The sequence below is a fragment of the Acipenser ruthenus genome, chromosome 2 (genome assembly GCF_902713425.1).
Source record: "Acipenser ruthenus chromosome 2, fAciRut3.2 maternal haplotype, whole genome shotgun sequence".
NCBI classification, from domain to species: domain Eukaryota; kingdom Metazoa; phylum Chordata; class Actinopteri; order Acipenseriformes; family Acipenseridae; genus Acipenser; species Acipenser ruthenus.
In genome coordinates, this window is record NC_081190.1 from 109,858,504 (window position 1) to 109,875,173 (window position 16,670).

Genomic DNA, 16,670 nt, shown 5'->3' on the forward strand with positions numbered 1-16,670 from the left:
AAGGAAAGATGTTAACTAAGGTGACCATTCTTAGGAGTTTTGAAGGAGAAATATTACCCTACCATGGTTGGACTGCATGGTCACATATTGAAGGGTATCATGATGTGCTGTAGGTGAAAATTGTACTCCATTGTCCTTATATAATAGTAGAGGTATGTGCAAACAGGTCCATTTGTGATTTGGGTGAACCACCATTTGGTCCAGCATAATTTGTAGCCACAATTCCTGGGCCATTGGTAAGGCAAAGGCTCTTAACTTTAAATGATAATAATTCAGATATTTACTTAATATCCTTGTACTGGGTTAAAATGAACAACCTATAGTCCATGGTCCTACTGCGGGAGGTCTAGCTCATTAATTGTATACAGTATATCTGAAATGAGGACAAACCACTTTTTCTCGTGGAGAGGGAGGGGTGAGTCACCACAAGATAAGAATGAAAGGAAAGGGGGAAGGAGGGCACATTTCCATCCTGGGGTATTTAAAAAAGACTAACCTGCAATAAACATATGTATATGTATAATTAACACTGCATTCAAATATAATAAACAGAATCTCAGGGCTGTTACGTGTATGGAATTTTATTGTCAAGATAAGATTTAATCCACATAGCAGACAACAATATAATACTAAAACCAGCAACCTTATTTATATTTGACATTTATTCTATGAAGTCCATTTAATTGCGTACATTTTCATAATGTGTAATATGAAGGGCCTTCTACATTATCTAGCAGAAATACTTTTTTCTCAATTTGTCATGCTTGCAGGGATTCCATCATTGTATCAGTTATGTTACTCCACAGGGTCGAATTTTCATTGTATCAGGTATGTTACTCCACAGGGTCGAAGTTTCATTGTATCAGGTATGTTACTCCACAGGGTTGAAGTTTCATTGTATCAGGTATGTTACTCCACAGGGTCGAAGTTTCATTGTATCAGGTATCTTATTCCGCAGGGTTGAAGTTTCATTGTGTGTGTGTGTGTGTGTGTGTGAGTGTGTATGTGAGTGTGTGTGAGTTTGTGTGTGTGTGTGTGTGAGAGAGTGTGTGTGTGAGTGTGTGTGTGTGTGTGAGTATGTGTGTGTGCGTATGTGTGTGAGTGTGTATGTGAGTGTGTGTGAGTTTGTGTGTGTGTGTGTGTCTATGTGTGTGTGAGATTGTGTCAGTGTGTGTGTGTCTATGTGTGTGTGTGTGTGACTGTCTATGTGTGTGTGTGTGAGTGTGTGTGAGTGTGTGTGTGTGTGTGTGTGTGTGTGTGTGTGTGCGCGCACGTGTCAGTGTGTCAGTATGTGTGTGTATCTATGTGTGTGTGAGATTGTGTCAGTGTGTGAGTATGTGTGTGTGTGTGTCTATGTGTGTGTGAGATTGTGTCAGTGTGTGAGTATGTGTGTGTGTGTGAGTGTGTGTGTGTGTGTGAGTGTGTGTGTGTGTGTGTCAGTGTGTGTGTGTGTGTGTGTGTGAGTGTGTGTGAGTGTGTGTGTGTGTGTGAGTGTGTGTGCGTGTCAGTGTGTGTCAGTATGTGTGTGTGTGTGTGTGTCTATGTGTGTGTGAGATTGTGTCAGTGTGTGAGTGTGTGTGTGTGTGTCAGTGTGTGTGTGATATATATATATAGGAACTAATCCACTAAGAATTTAAAGAATACGTTATTGTGTTCAATAATTTACATCTCTGTAGTCTATTACTTTAAAAGACGAATCTTTACACTAACTTGAGTCGTGCTGAAGAGGAAGCTCCCAATAAGCAACGCTCGCGCTTGACTGGCAGACTCGCACAATATCTGTTCATTTCATTTTAAATAGCTCTCAGTGCAGCAGTGAACTGTTTATGTGGCAATATGCTTGAGACCGAGAAACTACTTTAGATAATGCATTTCAGGAAAAGGACTGAAAGCATGATTGTGGATATGTCTGTTGCGTTTTACCCATAAAGCTTTCAACTACATCACAAAAATCAAGAATGCCAACAAAAACACCCGGTGAATGTAATTTCAGCGTTTAAGCTTACAGAGCAGCTGTAGGGAATCATCGTGAGAATTAATACACAGGCTACTGCTGGCGTTATATATTCATTATGGATTTATATATTTAAACACTTGTTTTTCTTTTTGATCTCCAGCGTAGGCCTACTGCTTACGGTGATGCTTTTGAGAAGGGAACTCACCTTTTAAATCAGTTCGGATAAATAAATGCTTGCGTTTACTAAATGGTATTTGTGTTTTAAGAAAAAAAAGGTTTCCAACACATTAATCCAACCTCGTGTTTTGTTTATTTGCTGTATTTTTCCCCCGAGGATTATTAGGAAAAGACATTGTCATCTCTGCGAATTTCAATTAGACGTTTGTCAGTGGGTAAAAATGCATATTAATGATTCGCAATTCTGAGAAGGTTTGCATTCGATTATTTATAAAATACTGTGAAATATATCAGACATAATATTTCAAGTGTAATGGTTACGAGATTAAAATAATTTAAAATGAATAAAAGCAAATTGTATCACTTAAAGAATACAGAACTCTTTATTGGGATAAACATGAAGCAACGGTGACATCAAAAACTTATTTTTGCAAAGTAAGCTCCATAGGATATTAAATATATGTTTTTTTTTTAAATAAGAAATTGACTTTAAATGTAATCAAACCCTACACTCGGAGAAGCTTCGCTAGGTAAATGAAAAGATAGGTACTAATTACACATATCTTTTTAAGATGATAACTCGATCTATACTCAAATGTTTTTTATGACAGAAAAAAAGGAAAAAAGTCTGCATGTCTGCTTGCCCGCAAAAACACACTTAGGTTTAACTGTACATTAATGGGTTTGTATCTATCTATCCATGCCTACTACGTCAAAGAAACATATCATTGAATAACATTAAATAGGCTATGATTTACATTTTAAACACAGTACTGTAGTGTAACCGGCTACAATGCCACTCATGTGCAGTGGCATAATACATGAACACAGTTAACTTTAAACGAATTCAAGTTATCATTTATATTTGTATACTCCATTAAAGGAAAATTGGAAAATAAATCCCTCGGTTCTGTCTGAAATCCTCGATTGGTAGATTCTCAGGTCTGTGCGTGTCCCTCTATAAAAACAGGCATTAGGACCCTGCAGAGCTCCTCCTCTTTCTTGTAGTTTTGTGTTTCCCTGTCTCAGGCTGCAGTGAATTAGGAGCCGAATGTCAGCAGGTGGAAAAAGAACAAAAAAAGGTGGATATTTGACGGAAGATCAGAGAAGTCTCGTTGACATGCTCTGGGATGAGCGCAAACTACCGCCAGTTCAAGTGATTTCCCGGTGTTAGGGATTGATTCAAACTCGCCCTGGTTTCTCCTGCGCGTTCACAGGGGTTTTACCGGCTAAACCACACTGAGCAACATCTTCCTGCAGCAGTGTGCTCTTAGGCTCAACTTTCCCATTGTCTTCATCTTTCTGAAGATCAGTCCAGGGATAGCAATTCTTCCTTTCAGGTAAGTATTTTCTGTGACTGAACATTTGCTCAAGAAGCACGTTAAATATGCATGGCCATGTAAAAGATGTAGGTGCAGTTTAATCTATGGGACTCATGATTTACTATCGCAAATGAAATGGGAATTTCACAAGAAATAAACGGACATGTGCTATAATGTATACTTTCTTGAAGTGTAGTTGCTTATTTTGTCGTTCAAAAATGCACTCTTACAAGTTAATATAAAGTTAGCTCTATATAGCATCATTCAGAGACACATATTCCACACGGAAAGCGAAGAAATTTGCCACACGTATACGTGATCTGTTTTAATACATGATAATTAAGCATTCTTAATATATTACAAAACAAACAGTGTAAAGGTCAGTCTTTTAAAATATGGTTTGTTTAGCAAGAGCACTATGTCCAGTATATGTTAAAAAGGTAGTTTCGGGTAGTTAATGCCGATCTCCATGCTTTACTTATTTGACGCAAAAGTTAAATTTAGCCTGTGCATTGCTTACATATGTATTTCCTACTGTGTAGGTACAAATGTCAGCTATGAAGAGGAAACTGCACGCTTTTGAATATTTATGTATTTGCCTTTGGCTGATGATGTTTTGGCAAGCAAGGTAAGAGCATCGTTTATTTTTGTATTTTATTTGTAAAAAATATGTTTTTAAGATGTCTTTTATAACTCTACAGTTAAAGCATTGTGCAGTGCTAACCCCTTAATCACTGAAAAGGGAGATTGCTGCATTTATAGGAGTGATATACAGAGCGCTGTCATTACTGTTGTGTCTATAATTAAAACGATGTTCGGACTGAAATCCTCTAGGTGGTGACAGTGGTATACAACTTCGTGGCATCCGCATCTGACTCCACGTTGCTGAAAAATCATTGCTGGTCTTTATAATGAAGGAATGCACATCCGCATATACCCGGTTTTCTTTATGCGTTCTTGGGGGAAAAAAAAGACAGTGATTGCATACGGTAGCCAAACATTAAATCCAGTTGTACATCTTTATCTTACAAACCACTATAGCCTATAGTTTGGAATGTAACGTCATGGGTTTATTAGTAAAATCAAGACGTAAAACATAACACAAGACATTGCCTTAAAGTGGAAACCCCATAAATAAAGAAAACAGAATGTCCCACTTTACTTTTTAAATCTCTACCAGGTGCAAATGTGAACTCGATGACTAAGCCTTCTTTTAAGCTCTGCTGTTAATACATTTGCAAAATAAAACTACAACTTTATAATCATTTGTTTATATGCTTCATCAAGCAGTGGCTGGGTCTAAATATGTAATCTCTGATGAAAATAAGACTCAGCAATATAATTAGAGGGTTTGCTATTTGTTTTCTACCATATAGGTCAAGAATAGGGATGCTTTTCAATAACGATAATGATAATGCATTTACAGAGGCAGCTTTCTCTGTGTCTGTGCTTCATTGACAGCAAATGGCACGTAAACGCTCTCTACAAGTTGGATATTTATGTTGACCACTTTTCTGCTAAATATGACTATAATCAAATATCATACATTGAAACACTAGCAAACGTGTTCCTCGTTTATGTATATCAGATACAATAAATTATTATGATGCATTATGTTTTACAATGAATATTTAATAGGTGCACGTATCTCTAATCTAGCATTAGTGTGTGTTTTTTTTTTTTTTTTACAAACTATTTATATTGATTTACCATGATTAAAACAGAACACAGGTTCCTGTATTTTTTTGGATTGGTATGCGGCTGACGCAGCTAGATAATGCCTAACGTTTTTGACTTAGTATTTTGAATATTGTGTTCGACTTAATCAGTCTTACCTCAAAATGAGGATTTAAAACGAGTGTTCACAGAATTTGAAACTAAGGAATCAATAGGAACTATCCATCTCATATGTTTTCAATCCAGATTGAAATACTTTCTTCTCTGCAAAATGTGCTGTGGGTTGTGCAAGAACCATGCAACATCTATCTAGGGTTAAACATATTTTAAAGTAAGCAGAATATATCTTTATCACATAAAATAGAATTCAGTTTGGAAGAAAGGTTTGTTTCTCAAAGACAATTCTAATAAAATGTCAGTGAAAATAATGAGGGGAATATAAGGTATGAGATTGAAGGGGGTGCTGGTGATGTGTATGGATTGGTTTGCTGTAATGGATTCTGAGGTCAAGTGATTGAATTCACAGTGTCACAGAATTCCAAAAAGAATATACATTTTAATGTGTGCAATTTCCATTTAGATCAGGAGAGGCCAACTCCCTGGAAGATGAAGCCAAAAATAACATCACCATCTTTACAAGAATTCTTGACAGGCTTCTGGACGGCTATGATAATCGACTTAGACCTGGATTAGGAGGTAAATAAAAAAAATAAAAATAAATAAAAATAAAAATCATCATTATTCAGAGACAGTGGATATTGTACATATGGCAGCATTTAATTATATTTTATTTTAGGAAAATGAAATATTTAATGAAATAAGTCTTCTATTATTTTACTGGTACACACCAGGAGTAGATGTGGATGTGTGAATAAAAGAATGGGACAGTAGAATGTTTCTAAGATATTATTTACAATGAATTTGGGAGTAACCTTTGTTTATTTACACATTTTTAGACATACAATATCAATCTTTTATGTGAGTCTATAAATGACAGTGTTCCTTTTTTTAGTACTGGTGTTTTAATGCCTAAAGTAAGCTTGCAATAAGTAAATGCCACAATGCAGGAAAATACCAAAAAACTGCATCTCGTATCCATAGTCAGTGTTTGTCTATTGCTTACGACTGCATTCCATATTTTCCTTTTCCTATTTATACAACACATCGCCCCTTTAGGCGACACATTCATTATTTTCCCTGTTTCTCCATGATAGAAACTACAGCCAATGGTCTGTATGCTAATTGGCCATATGCAGGAAAATCGTTTTTTCATACATAACTGACTTTAAACATTCTTGTGGTTGTATAATTATCACACATTACCATTTCCATTTGTGATTCCCACTCAACACACACCATTACCTATTTTTGTGTGTATATATAAGGAATGTAGCACAACTAATAGGCACATGGTCATTTATATTCCAGCTGTACTGGAAATTTTCACCATGTGTGATCCATATGGGTAAGTGTATCCCACAATGACTCAATACCAGTGTAGTATATATTGGCCCCTTTACACTGAACCATGGCTAGCTGTGTACTCACAGGGTTCCCTAACAGTTCATTATATAAAATATAGTATTTTAACATTGCATTCTAAGAGCTGACTCTATTGCTATCTTTCCCTTAAAATAGGGTTAAAATACCTCATATTATTATTTATTTCTTAGCAGATGCCCTTACCCAGGGTGACTTACATATATTGCTGGTTGTTCGATGGACAATCAAGAATACATCCTGTATACATTCAGTTTTTTTTGTTTGTTCATAAATACCTGTTTTCGTGTTACTTAGAGTAAGTGTTTCGTTTAGGTTACGGAGATGTATAAATGAGGTTAGGGTTTGGTATTTTCTTTGCCGTTGTGCAGTCGCAGTCAATGAAAATGATACTTTCATGTCCGTCAGCTCTTCATTTAATATTCATGGTTCGCAAATATAATTTGAGTACTAGTTTAATTTACTTACGCTTGCTCCATTGTGGTGTAACTCCAGGGATATTTGTAGTTTATTACTTTTAACAATGTTACTTCTAGGCCTTCTAGGTTTTTTGATTTTTGATTTGTATAGGTTGATAGCTGACATGTTATATGCCTTATTTATTTGCATTTGTGCACATACAGATCTATATATGTACCAGGCTTATATTATTGTGTGTGTAGGCTACTATTCTCTCCCGCACCTAATAAGAGGGTGTTTTGGCAGCAGCAATTGCTTTACTTTATGGCAAAGACAGCCGAGGAGATTTAAATATGTTTGGAGAGTTGGATGACTCTTGCAATGTGTTTCATGTGTTTGGGCAGATCTGGAGGTGTACTGCAATACAGTATTCTCTTGAAAATGTCTGCACAATTATTTGTGGCTTGCTGCACTTCACAATATATCAATTCAATGAAGGATTATATCTATGGTTAAGGATGACTTCCAACCCCCATTGCGTAGTAGCACCCAATCCCTTACACCCCGACATCCAACTTTTGAAAATGGCAGAGAAGGAACCAATGTATTTGTCCCCAAACTCCATGATACAAACAACCTTTATAGATGCAGCCCACTGACTGCAAATTGCCCACAGCAAGTGTGCTGGCCTTGGTGCTGAATGCTAAAAGAGCTACAGGTTTTGCAGTGATGAGTTAGAGGGAAGATATACAGCACAGGCAGAACATGCACCTTGTTCTACTTGGCATTTACTACTAGGAATGGCATTTTCTGAAGAAATCATGTTGCCACTCAATAGCAAAATAAAATGAATTGATTTCCAATCCGGTACTGTTCTTCATTGTTTTATATTGTATACATCAGATGTTAGTGGGCTTAGAGTTTTTTTTTCATTATTTAGATACACATATTAGCAGGATACGCACACTGAATAAGTTCCTGGAATTGTCATCTTAAAGCCAAACAGATCTGTGATTAATCTGTCCAAATAGGTTATGTCAGTCAGTTTGTCAGTTTGGTTGGTTTGTGGTTATTGTATATAGTACAGCTTTGATTTATATTCTTATCTAAATAAATAGGTGCTGTCAGTTTGTGTTTTTTTTATCTTCAAAGAGAAACGCCCTTGAGATGTAGTCAATGTTTACGACCATCAACCAAGGGGACCGTTTTTTAAATGTTTTAGAAGCTCCGGGGACAGTTTTTATTTGAAACTGAGGTTATTTTCCATCTTTTCATACAACTCTGCCCCTTTGTAACTTCACAGTCTTTGCCTAGAGGGAAGGTTTGTTTATGGAGGTATGTTTTATCATGGAAGAAGTTTTTTTAGCTGCTAAATGTCTCTGGAAACCTGCACAATTGATCTAATACATTGAACGTTTACATTAAAGTATGGGTGGGCTGGGGGTGATTAAGTTTGACTTTTTCCTAGACAATTTCACAACAAAGATAAGTAAAGGGGGGTTTAACAGATCAAATACAATAGACAATTGAGATTTATCTTTTTCTAAAACATGTAACGAGGACTTGAATATACATATAGTGGTGATCAGCTATCCTGTTTCTTTAACCCAGGGCCTCTTTTGTGTCAAATCTCTTCAATTGCTAAGCGTTCTTTGTTGTAGTTGCGTGCTGTTTGTAGCTGGCAACAAGTGAGAGGGTATCAGAATATTTTCAGATATGAACTTTAGACTCCTGAGGAAAGACCTGTCTCTAGTCCATTTCATGTACCTGTCCTTCTGTTTTGCCACAGCGTTAAGGCGACCATATTTTTAAGTCCTTAAACTGGGACAGTATGGAAACATTGTGAATAACTTCCAACGTTCAATTTTCACTTTGGCAATGTTGATCTAATATCATATTTTTTTTGTGAATAAATCTCTGTAATTTCATTTCTACTCAACAAGTATAGTTATATAGTTATTACATTACACAGCAGCAATTCAATAATATCACATTCTGAAATTCTATATTATTGCTGATTACTGCTGCAAATCTAGTCCCTTTTCTGCCTAAAACTACATCTTCTCCTTTTGCTCTATCTCTATGCTATCCTCCAGTGTCTAGTCTTCAAACCAGGCCCTTCCTATATGAAAACATTACATATCTCAATATTTATTAAAATTGTCACTTCATAGAATCTTTTTTTTGTTCAAAATATTTAATTTCTTACATTTAATATGACATGGTAGTTTTGTTTCGAAGATGTCCTGATTACAGAAACAGGAATTTCTTTCTGAAGTAGTTATTAAGTATGGCAAATAGTAATCCACATAGGCAAACCCTTTAAGTTTTTCCAAGTAGTATTTACAAACTCCCCCTTTATAACATGCTGTAAGCTGACAGGTATCACTTAAAACAGAAAGCAACCTGGTAAAAACGTATTAATTGCATGATGAAATTTCCTGCCTATTCCATTTTTAAGTACCAATCAATGATCATGAGAAAGTCTCCTGACAATCTAAATTAGATAACTACGCATTTTACAAAGGCTAATTTTTTCTGATCTTGGCTGATTCTTTTTTGAGTCAACAGTATAGGCTGAGACATGGATCAAGCTGTAATAAGATTAAATCATATGCCTTTTCTGATCAAATGAAATGTTGTCACTTCTTTACTTACAAAAAGAATACTGTTGAATCTTCCTTTATATAAGCATTAGCCCATGTGAAATGCGCAGAGAAGCTTTCAGATTGCCAGGAGACGCTTTCTCATTATCATTGATTGGTACTGAAAAACTGCATCGACAAGGCAGGGCACGTCATCATGCAATTGACACGTTTTTAACAGGTTCCTTTCTGCTGAAGTGAAGTCTGTCTGCTTAAAACATGTTGAAAAGGAAATCTGGAAATAAAACTATTTGGAGAAACTTAAAGGGATCGACCCCCACCCTTAGCCCCACAGTAATTTGATCCCTGCCATTTGCCTCTTGCTGAAGGAAAAACATGTTTTTATCAATGTGTTGTTTTTCTTCTATTAAACTAATAACAGTGATAAAGTAAAATACTTATAAAATACCTTATATAGCTATCACACCTATGCAACAGATAACATTAATCTTAAATATGAATACTCTATTGTCTCTATTTTTTCTTAAACTTTGCAGGTTTAACACAGAAATAAAAAATAAGGGGTCACCAAATTAAAGAGAGATTTATCCTACCTCTAAGACAGCTTATTTAAATATTTTTTAAAGAAATAAGGTAAAGTGAAACAAGGACGTGATTCTTTTTTTGTAATTGTAAGAAATTAAATTGGAGACCTGAAACTATTGTATTTCATAATTACTAAAAACAACATAAAATGTATACTTAAAGAAATATATATATATTTTTATTATTATTCACTAACATACGTTTCTTAGAAGGTACCTGTGGTGAACTGAGCTGAAGTGAATATAGACTTATTTCAATAGAAAATATGTTTCCAAATACTAGTCATATTTTACATCCCCTCCCATTGTTGTAATGCTAATGGTCAGTTTTGATGCACAAAGTGTTCAAACCACAACAAGCTTCAGTGTACTGCATTGTAATCATCGCATGGTGATGTGACATGTCAGCGTTGATTTTTACGCAATTGTCGCCTATACGCAAAGCAAAGCCGTTTGCACGCAGATATACAAATATCATGGATGAAGAGAATAATTCTAACACAATACAAATGGTACCTGTATGAGCCGTTATTGTTAGACTACAGTAGTCTACCCTCTTCAGGCAGTCAGAGTGATGATTCAGACGAGGATAGCCGCCAGTTCATTTTAGCAACCTGGATAAACCCACCTGCAATTCTCTGATTGGTTGCAAATATGGATGTTTACTCTTCAGTAATTCTCCAGATTTGCATAGAGCTGTACAGCTGCTTTTTAATGCTTCTGGTCATTCAACCTTCCCTTTTGTCACATCAAGTGTCATTGTACTGTAATAAGTTAGGTATGGTAGTAACACAGCAGCCTGTATGAAAATACAATATTCTGTTGCCGACGCGACAATGCTCTGGGGGGTAAAAAAGGGAGGAAATGAGCGTCCCAAGAAAGGTTCTGGGAACACTGGGACCAGTGTTCCAAAAGTGGGACTGTCCCGTCCAAAACGGGACGTCTGGTCACCTTAGACAATGTGCATAACAAGGAAGTGTAACTCATGTGGACCTCGATTGTTGTAAAACCACATGCTTTCTTTAAAGTCTGGTTTCTCACTTTCCTGTACTACTAAGTTATAACCAGTCTGGTTTAATACCAAATACTTTTATGAACATGTATACTCAAGGAGTCTGAAAACTTCTGAAACCTGTCATATCTTTCATACTTTAAGTCAGCATAGGTAGAATGATTTTGTATAAGGGACTAGTTCTTTTGTTTGTAAAGCATTTTAATCCAACGTAAACAAGAACTAATTTGAGGTAGCAATTTAGACTGACGTTGTTTTCGGATTGCTGCTTTGTATATATTTGTCTAGTGGGTAAAGTGGCTCAGGTCCTTCCTTTACAGTTTTCTGGGGGTGTTGTCTTCATGAGACAGGTTTTTAATTGCAGGGATGCAGATTTACTTTTTGTATGTGCTACTGGTATTATTACACGGATCATGCAGACTTGCCCTGTCCTGTCTTTTCCCCAAAGAGTTAAAACATAATCAAGTTTCCCATCATAAACATTACAAAGTTTTGAAACATTTATCAGATTTACCTCAATCATTTTCTTGAAAAGAAGCCTCAAGACAAGGCATGTTGCAAATGTGTATTTTGTAATGAGAAAATGACATTCTCCAGTTAGAAGCTTGTCCTACTATCTCCCATACATATAACTGAACATGTGAATTTCTAAAAATGTAAAATAATCCCTGCTAAATTATATTATTATTATGACACTTTATTGATACTTATTGATATCACTTGTTACATGTTTAAATAAACCATGTTGTGTTTCAATGATTGTATCTCATGCACCAATGTGCAACAACAAAGTCACAACCCAGTATATGGCAGAACTATCTCTTTGTATGCATTAACCCATTTTATATGCCATGTGGCCAATACGCTATTAAATGCCCAATTGCCAATTTGCTTTAATTGTTAGATCATGTCTGTTTCTGAGGTCTGTTTTAATTGTCTACACCTAATCAATTTAATAGTTTTTTATTACTTTTTTTTATTGTCAAAGCATTTTCATATGTACATTCTGATTGATCTCCATCACACATTTTACAGTACTTATGGTTAGTCTGATTTTAGCGATGTTTGTAGAAGCTTGAAACTGCCATTAAATAATGCATCTGTATTTCACACTTACTAATTACTGTAAACATGATATAAAGGCCCCATGGTTATATAGTGCCACATCACCCATTAAAATAATGTATCTTGTGTCACACAAGAGCAATTACTAAGGTTGCTGTGTTGGCTCAGCAGGTTATGAGTATGCTTGGGACATTATTCCCCGAGGGCACTGAGTTGAATTATCTATCGTAGTGTCATTCGGGGACAGGTCCACTTCCAGCGCTTCCCATTTTAACCAGGCAACCAGGTGGATACCAGCTCAGGAGGAAGATAAAATGAATTGTATTGCACTATCCTCTAAGGGGGGTAAGGTGATTATTGTGCAGAGTCAATGGTCTGATGAATGGGGAGCCTCAAGAAGATACTACATGTGCAGGGCTCTACGTTTAGATTTTTAACTACTGGCCCCTTGGGCCACTGAGCTAGTGTTTAAACTGGCCCGGATACAATTGTATTTGGAGTTGCCATGTCATTTTGTCTTGCATGTTGTTGGATCTCCTTCTTTTCACCCGGTGTCATGCTTTTATAATGCTTTCGTAATGCCTTCCCCAGATGTTCTGAAGTAAAGCAGTGCTTTTGACAGTCAGTTTGTCGTGAGTGAATTGGATAGAAGTAGTAACTCCTGATATCCAGTTTTGTGGCAGCAAGGTATTCAAAATGATCCAAGATACCATTCTGCGACATGCCTTGTAAGACTTACATGGGAGAAATCTTTCATTTTCCATTTCTATGTGATGCCATGAGGTCATTAGCAAGCAAATTTCTCAGACAGTTAACCATTTCAGAGATGATAGTTTCATTGATGGAAAACTTATACACCGTGACGTTATTGATACAAACTTTAAATCACTGCCAGGGGGTGGAAATGCATTTGCATTCATTTAATTTTGACATGCACTACAAGAAATAACATGAATGTGAGGAATAAAAAACACGAGAAAGTGGTTCTGACATCATCCACTGGTGCATGTGGCTGTCTTCTGAGGGAATCCCATAATTAACATACTTCCTTGTAAGGACCTACAATATGCCTTCTGGTGAAATAGCAACCAGAAAGAACAATCTCTATAGTATAATTATTACCCACAATACAAAAAAAATGAAACCGGTGTATCGCCAATAAACACTGGAAAAACACTGCAAATGGTTAATCAATTAACGTTGACTTTATCCCTTTCCCATTTAAAAAAAAAAAAATTAAAACAAACTATCTTTCCCAGTGCAGTTGGGCAATGTCCCCCCTTCCTGACTTGTATCGATCATGGATTAGTTCTGAATACTTTAAACCCACCCCAACTACTGAGTGGCAGCAAATTCCTACATTTCTAATGGAGACTCCGCTTGTCAGATTTAAAACAAGATTACAGTTAGAAGGCTTGTTTGCGGGATTTAAAGCTATATTACAGTTAGATAGAATAAAACAGAATCACAAATTGTGGCGAAATGTAAAAAAAAAAATGCCTAGACACACAAAAACCCCAGAAGAACATGCCTGTGACCATAAGGATTTCGTTTTGGAAGACAGCAAAGGAAAGAAGGTACAACTTAAGTGTGCAAGTACTGTCAAGTTACTATACATATTGTGACAGAAAAAAATGCCCAAGCATTTTAGAAAGTAACTGAAAACAATCATTTCATACAGTATATAAAAAGCAAAAGCCCCGAAAAAAATACGATTTACATAAAACACGAAAATAGCTAAAAATAAGCGTCAAAAAATGAAAATAATACAAAGCAAAAAACAGAAGCCCTAATTACAGCATCTGATCTTTAATTTAGTGTTTGGTCAACTGGGGTCTAGTTGCTTTAATGCAGTAGCTTTTCTCCATTCCGTTTTACCACAGCTCTGTGACTTATAACCAACAACCAAAAATAAACTACTCAAAAATATAATGTAACTTTGCTGATAATGGCAAATGAATAGCAATTGCAATTGCAGTTAAATAATTTTTGTATTGAGAACATTAAGAAAAACAGATGTGATGTAATGTATCCTTTTAGTAGCTGTAATGTTGAAATTTGCAGAGACGCTGCATGAGCACTTCAAATATTTAACATGTTTATTAAGGAAAAGAAAGCATTCAATCCTCAGGTCACAAGAAGAAGGAGAGCTTTGCAAGCAAAAATCAGGTCATACAGTATATTTTTTGGGGGGGGCGGGCTTTATGTTTTTTTATTAGTTTGTTGGTAAATACCTAGACTGCTTGCTTATAATCCAGCTCCAAGGTAATTAATACATGCCTAGCAGGCATTAATACAGAGGGATTAACATCTGTTCAACACTGGTGTACAAACAGTTTGTGTGAGAAACAAAAACGTGCGGTGAATACTAAACTAAAATTGATTTCTGAAGTGGGATGTGATGTCACAATACTGCCCCTTGGGACATGAAATAATCAATGGTAATGTTATAGAGACTGTAGTACAGAAGAGCTAGGCCACTGTCTCAAGCCAATAAAAAATGCCAAGCTGTAGTGATGTTTGTAGAAGCTTGAAACTGCCATTAAATAATGCATCTGTATTTCTCACTTACTAACTAATGTAAACATGATGTAAAGGGACCCATGGTTATACAGTGCCACATCAACCATTAAAATAATGCATCTTGTGTCACACAAGAGCAATTACTAAGGTTGCTGTGTTGGCTCAGCAGGTTATGAGTATGCTTGGGACATTATTCCCCGAGGGCACTGAGTTGAATTATCTATCGTAGTGTCATTCGGGGACAGGTCCACTTCCAGCGCTTCCCATTTTAACCAGGCAACCAGGTGGATACCAGCTCAGGAGGAAGATAAATTGAATTGTATTGCACTATCCTCTAAGGGGGGTGAGGTGATTATTGTGCAGAGTCAATGGTCTGATGAATGGGGAGCCTCAAGAAGATACTACATGTGCAGGGCTCTACGTTTAGATTTTTAACTACTGGCCCCTTGGGCCACTGAGCTAGTTTTTAAACTGGCCCGGATACAATTTTATCTGGCCCAATACATACATACTGTATATATATATATATATATATATATATATATATATATATATATATATATATATATATATATATATATACATATATATATATACAGACGTGCTCAAATTTGTTGGTACCCTTACAGCTCATTGAAATAATGCTTCATTCCTCCTGAAAAGTGATGAAATTAAAAGCTATTTTATCATGTATACTTGCATGCCTTTGGTATGTCATAGAATAAAGCAAAGAAGCTGTGAAAAGAGATGAATTATTGCTTATTCTACAAAGATATTCTAAAATGGCCTGGACACATTTGTTGGTACCCCTTAGAAAAGATAACAAATAATTGGATTATAGTGATATTTCAAACTAATTAGTTTCTTTAATTAGTATCACACATGTCTCCAATCTTGTAATCAGTCATTCAGCCTATTTAAATGGAGAAAAGTAGTCACTGTGCTGTTTGGTATCATTGTGTGCACCACACTGAACATGGACCAGAGAAAGCAAAGGAGAGAGTTGTCTGAGGAGATCAGAAAGAAAATAATAGACAAGCATGGTAAAGGTAAAGGCTACAAGACCATCTCCAAGCAGCTTGATGTTCCTGTGACAACAGTTGCAAATATTATTAAGAAGTTTAAGGTCCATGGAACTGTAGCCAACCTCCCTGGGCGCGGCCGCAAGAGGAAAATCGACCCCAGATTGAACAGAAGGATAGTGCGAATGGTAGAAAAAGAACCAAGGATAACTGCCAAAGAGATACAAGCTGAACTCCAAGGTGAAGGTACGTCAGTTTCTCATCGCACCATCCGTCGCTTTTTGAGTGAAAGTGGGCTCCATGGAAGAAGACCCAGGAGGACTCCACTTTTGACAGAAAAACATAAAAAAGCCAGACTGGAATTTGCTATTGCATATTGACAGGCCACAATCCTTCTGGGAGAATGTCCTTTGGAGAGATGAGTCAAAACTGGAGCTTTTTGGCAAGTCACATCAGCTCTATGTTCACAGACGAAGAAATGAAGATTTCAAAGAAAAGAACACCATACCTACAGTGAAACATGGAGGAGGCTCGGTTATGTTTTGGGGCTGCTTTGCTGTGCCTGGCACAGGGTGCCTTGAATCTGTGCAGGGCACAATGAAATCTCAAGACTATCAAGGCATTCTGGAGCGAAACGTACTGCCCAGTGTCAGAAAGCTCTGTCTCAGTCGCAGGTCATGGGTCCTCCAACAGGATAATGACCCAAAACACACAGCTAAAAGCACCCAAGAATGGATAAAAACAAAACATTGGACTATTCTGAAGTGGCCTTCTATGAGTCCTGATCTGAATCCTATCGAACATCTATGGAAAGAGCTGAAACTTG

General features: G+C 36.4%; 1 protein-coding gene across 1 annotated transcript in view; it reads left to right on the forward strand.

Moving 5' to 3' along the window:
• The first annotated feature begins 1,855 nt into the window (after positions 1-1,855).
• The window catches only part of LOC117409022 (gamma-aminobutyric acid receptor subunit alpha-2-like), a 74,326-nt gene continuing 59,511 nt past the window's right edge, over positions 1,856-16,670 (forward strand). Inside the window, exons 1-3 of the mRNA XM_034014537.3 lie at positions 1,856-3,474; positions 3,999-4,084; positions 5,714-5,829. Coding sequence (XP_033870428.1) covers positions 4,005-4,084; positions 5,714-5,829 — 196 coding nt within the window. The 5' untranslated portion in view covers positions 1,856-3,474; positions 3,999-4,004. The remainder of the gene's footprint in view (positions 3,475-3,998; positions 4,085-5,713; positions 5,830-16,670) is intronic.